The 5000-nt window shown below is 45.8% G+C and overlaps 1 protein-coding gene across 8 annotated transcripts in view; it reads left to right on the top strand.

Annotated features, from left to right (window-relative positions):
* Positions 1–5000, top strand: part of LOC122256207 (discoidin domain-containing receptor 2) — a 109062-nt gene that overhangs the window by 56259 nt on the left and 47803 nt on the right. For all 8 annotated transcript variants that reach the window (XM_086546006.1, XM_086546005.1, XM_086546004.1 and 5 more), the window contains exons 3-4: positions 534–710; positions 4305–4432. In XM_086546006.1, the coding sequence (XP_086402132.1) occupies positions 534–710; positions 4305–4432 (305 nt within the window). The remainder of the gene's footprint in view (positions 1–533; positions 711–4304; positions 4433–5000) is intronic.

Below are 5000 nucleotides of genomic sequence, written 5' to 3'. Positions count from 1 at the left end.
GTTAGGTAGCCAGTTCCGATTAGGATTTGTTCGTCTACTCATGCGATAAGCTTACTTTTTATTCACTGAGACGTAACTGTTGCGTGTACCTCCCATGCCCCCCCCCCCATGTACCTCACCTTTCAATAACCCCCATTCTCCCCCACTCGTCCATAACCCCCACCCCCTCTATCTGGCCCCTTCCCCCACCTTTCCATTTAATCCCCCGCTTCCCCTTTCAATCATACCCATCTCTCCCCCCTCTAGCCACCCCCCTCTCCCCCCGTGTCCCTCATTTCTGTACTTGCCCTCAGGTCATTATTGTCCTTTGTGCAATCCAGGCAGCCTCCGAGCTCACCGCGATAGAAGGGCGTGAACCATTTATAGCTCCTGGTGTGTGCTCGTCTGCGGTTGTGGGTGTATTCTAGAGCTCACCTAAAAGCTATATGTAAACAAGATAATATTCCCCATTTATAGCTCCCTTATGTCTCTTTCTCCCTCCCTCGGAATACCCTCCATCGCAGCTTGCTAACCGGCCTCTCCCTCCCCCGCAGACGGGCTGGTGTCGTACTCCATGGCCCAGGGACAGGACCGCGGCATGGAGGTCGACCTTCTGGACCTGAGCTACGACGGCACGACCACCGAGGGCCTCCTCTACGGCGGACTCGGCCAGCTCCACGACGGCATTACCGGCGACCACAACTTCCGCACCGACATCGGACACGGGAAAGGTAAGGACGGGGGGTGAATGGGGGGGGGGTCGAGGGGGAAGAGCGGGTGTGATTGAGGGAGATGGGTTAGGGGGATGAGGGAGGAGGGGGGGAGGGAGAAAGGTGGCAGAGATGAGTGAGAGGGAGGGAAAGAAGTTGCTTGTGATGGAGAGGAGGAGAGAGATGGAATTCGGGGTGATGGAGGGGTGAGGGGGGAAGGAGGGTAGTGGTAAGAGGTAGGGAGGAGAAGGATGAGAAGGAGAAGAGAAGAGGAGGGGTGTAGGGGGAGAATGACAGGCGGAGAAGAAGGGTGAGATTTAGAGAAGGGTAAGGGGAAGAGTGAGGGAAGTGACGAGAGTAGAAGAGAAGTAGAAAGCAGATAGAGGAAGAAAGGGTGGATAGAAACAAAATAAAATAAAAGAGGAGGAGAGGGAATCGGAGAAGTGAGATGAGAGAAAGGGGAGGGGGTTGAATTTACAATAAGGAGGAGGAGAAGTGGGGTAGGAAGGTAGATAGATAGTAAATGAAAGTGGGAAGAGTAGTATAGAAGAGAGGGGAAACGGGAAAGGGAAAATGTAGAGGGAATCAGAGAGCGGATATTAGGAAAGAGGAAGGGAAGGAAGGATGATGGAAGATTTAAAGAAGCGAAGAAGTTAAAGAATGAATAGGGGGAGCATGTGATAATTATCTAGGGAAGGAGAATGAGAATGAGGGGGAGACGAGGGAAAGGGCGAAGGAAGAAGCGGGAGAGAGAGGGAGTAGGAAGAGGGAAGGAAGATGCTATTCAGCGAAAGCGCGAGGTTCATCGGACGGCGGTGATGAAACCTCGAGACGCAGAATGGAGGAGTCGCAAAAATCAGGTTCATTCACATACGAAGAACTCTCTTATCACCGCCTAAGCTCGGATGTTGTTTATTCCTCCTCTATTTTCTTATTATCGTTTTTTATTTTCTCTTTTTAAAGTTTGTAAGGCTATTGAGAAGGGCTCAATGCGAACGCTTCCGCCTCTCCGCCGTCAGACTGTCGCGTTCCCACGGCTGGGAAAAAGGCGTCGCGGGCGGCGTCCTTGGGAGAAAGCGAGATAGCTTTTATCTGGCGCTGATAGGAGACCTCGGACAGTTTTGTGTATCAACGATGCTGAGTCGCCATAGCAACCCTACCGCGTCCCCAAACACACGTATACATATACGCGTATGTATCCACATACGTATAAATGAGTGACTGCATACAAATACACACGAACACACGCGCGCACACACACACACACACACACACACACACACACACACACACACACACACACACACACACACACACACACACACATACACACATACACACACACACACACACCCCTCTCCCCTCCCCATCCACCCCACACATTCGTATCCCCACCCCTACCCCTACCCCTACCAATGTCAGCCCTGCCTCATTCCGGCCGAGAGAATTCCCGTCATCTACCTCTCTATCAAAACCCCCTCAACCCCCCAACCCCCCTACCCTCCTACCCCCTATCCCTTATCCTCCCTACCCTCCTACCCCCACCTCTTTACCCTCCTATCCCCCTACCCCCCTACCATCCTACCCCCTATCCTCCTATCCCCTATCCCCCAACCCCCCTACCCCTATCCTCCTATCCCCCTACCCTCCTACCCCATATCCCCCTACCCCCGTACCCGCTCTACCCCCTCTGAGTCGTAAATATCGTCCGGTTCTTGACAAATGAGCCGGAGAACAAAGTCCGGCCATTAGGCGACCTGTCATCCGGATTCAGCAATGATAACGGGACAGAAAAAAATAGAATCGAGCGTGTTTGATGTAGGAAAAGGCGCATAATTTGAGGCGACACACAATGGGGGACGTGCGCTTTGTGTGTGTGTGTGTGTGTGTGTCTGTGTCTGTCTGTTTTTATATTTGATTATGCGTTATTGTGTGTATCTGTTCATCAGTATATGGGTTGCTTGCATATAACTGTACGTATTTCCATGTGTGTATGTATTTGCACACTTATATATCCGCTCACTGTACCCACGCACGAGACGTCGCATCGCAGCATCTAACACACATACACACACACACACAACAGATCATCTTAGCCGACGTCTTGACAGCATCACAAAACCCCGAGAGTTTCGTGACGTGTCTGGTGTGCGTGTCTCGTCCCCCCCCCCCCCCCACCCCACCACCACCCCCACCCCACACGTGGTTGGTGTGTGTTTTTTTATTTACTTTTTACTTTTTTTTATTTCTTACGAAAACGGAGGAACTTTTGAACGAAATGCGTGAGCGAAGGAAGTCCGTCATGAAGTGTAGTTTTTCGTACATGTTTTTTATTGTTTAGTTTAGGACGTATCAATTTTATTATTTTTGAGCGAAGAAGCGACGGTGAGTTTTATATTCATTGTTTTCTCTGCAAACGCGGTTATTATTATTATGTCACTTATCATTTTTGTCATCGTTAGCATCATCATGATTATGATTATCAATACAAATATAATTTATATTATTATTATTGCTGCTTTTGTATTTGATGATATTTTCATTGAAGTTATTATTATCATTATTTGCATGATCATATATTCGTATGATAATGATTTTATTTATATCATTATTGCATTTCTTATTCCTGTTATAACTGTCATTAGCATTACTGTTATAAAACATTATTATCACTGTTATTTTGCGTCTGTTGTTTTCAACTTGACTCCATAAGTAAAACCGATATAGAATCAATTTAATTATATACAATTATATACGCGTTTTTATTGCTGTCGTTGCTGGAAAGAACCATTAATTGTCATTATATCTATTTTAAAAGAATTATAATTATTGTGCTCTCTTTGACAATGTGATTATTTCCTATGAGTGAAGAGTGAAAACAGTGAGAGATATTTATCATTTAAAATTGTTTGAATCATTGTTTTTTTTCTAGCTAGATCAGTATTTCTTTCATTAAATCTCAGAATGGAACTTCTTAATCTGTTCTATATGTGCAATGAGGTCATTATGAAAGGGAGATGAGGTTATAAATAATCATGATTATTTTTTGTTTCTTGGCCTCGATTTTATTTATAGATGATAATTGTGTGTGATTACAGGAATAGGCGATTGCAGTTAATCAAGGCTAGTCATTATTAGATAGATTGGGTTAAAGAAATGATAATGATGATTGGAGAATTGTATGTTTCGCTGTTGAATTCTTGTGAATTAATGCTTACCTTTCTCTACTTCCCCCTTCCCCCTCCCTTCTCATCATCTCTCCCGCTTTTCCCACCTTCCTCTCCCACTGTTCCTCCCTGCCACCACCACCCCCTTCCCCCTCTCCCACCGCCACATTCCCCCTCCAACTATCCCCTTCCTTCTCCTCCTTTCCTTCCCTTTCCCCTTCCCTCTCCTGTTCTCATATCCACCCCTTTCCCCTCCTTCCCCTCCCTTCGTTTCCATCTCCTCCCCCTTTCCCCTTCCCTCCCCTTCCTCTTCTCCCTCCTCTCCCCTCCCCTCCTTCCCCTCCCTCATCTCCCTCCTCTCCCTCCTCTCCCTTCTCTCCCTCCCCTCCCTCCTCTCCCTCCCCTCCCTTGGTCCCTCCCCTCCCCTTTCCCTCCCTCCTCCTCACAGGTTACGAGTGGGTTGGGTGGAAGAACGACACGCAGAACCCCCTGGAGATCATCTGCGAGTTCGACGTCGTGCGCAACTTCACGGCGATGCACATCTACGCCAACAACATGTACACCAAAGATGTGCAGGTACGTGGCGGCTCCGCTTCTGAGGTGCATGATGTATATTACGTCTATGTGTCTATATATATATATATATATATATATATATATATATATATATATATATATATATATATATGTATCTATATCATATATATATTTTTATATATATATATAATAATATATATATATATATATATATATATATATATATATATATATATTGTTGTGTGTGTGTGTGTGTGTGTGTGTGTGTGTGTGTAAAATATATGTATATAATTTTTTACCTAAAAGTACTATATTTATAAAGGGATCGATATCAAGCACTCTAAAGTTCACGTTAAAAGACTACAACACATGGAACCACAGAAAGGTAAATGATTGTGAGTCGCGATCCCCCCTTTGCCCGAGACATACAAACCTGCCGATTACCTTTGGCTAACCTACCTACGGATTTTTATAATAGCATGCTTTGTTAGGGACGACGTGTATGCGTTATATTTCATAGAGACCAACGGAGGTGTGTAGGTCTGTACAATATTCGTAAAAGAGATATGTCAAGTTCTTTCCCTGCGCCATTCAGAGCGGTTGTGGA

Source organism: Penaeus japonicus, unplaced genomic scaffold (genome assembly GCF_977035675.1).
Source record: "Penaeus japonicus unplaced genomic scaffold, GWHDUDI00000001_assembly GWHDUDI00000017, whole genome shotgun sequence".
Classification (NCBI taxonomy): Eukaryota; Metazoa; Arthropoda; class Malacostraca; order Decapoda; family Penaeidae; genus Penaeus; species Penaeus japonicus.
This window is presented reverse-complemented; position numbering and strand designations above follow the sequence as displayed.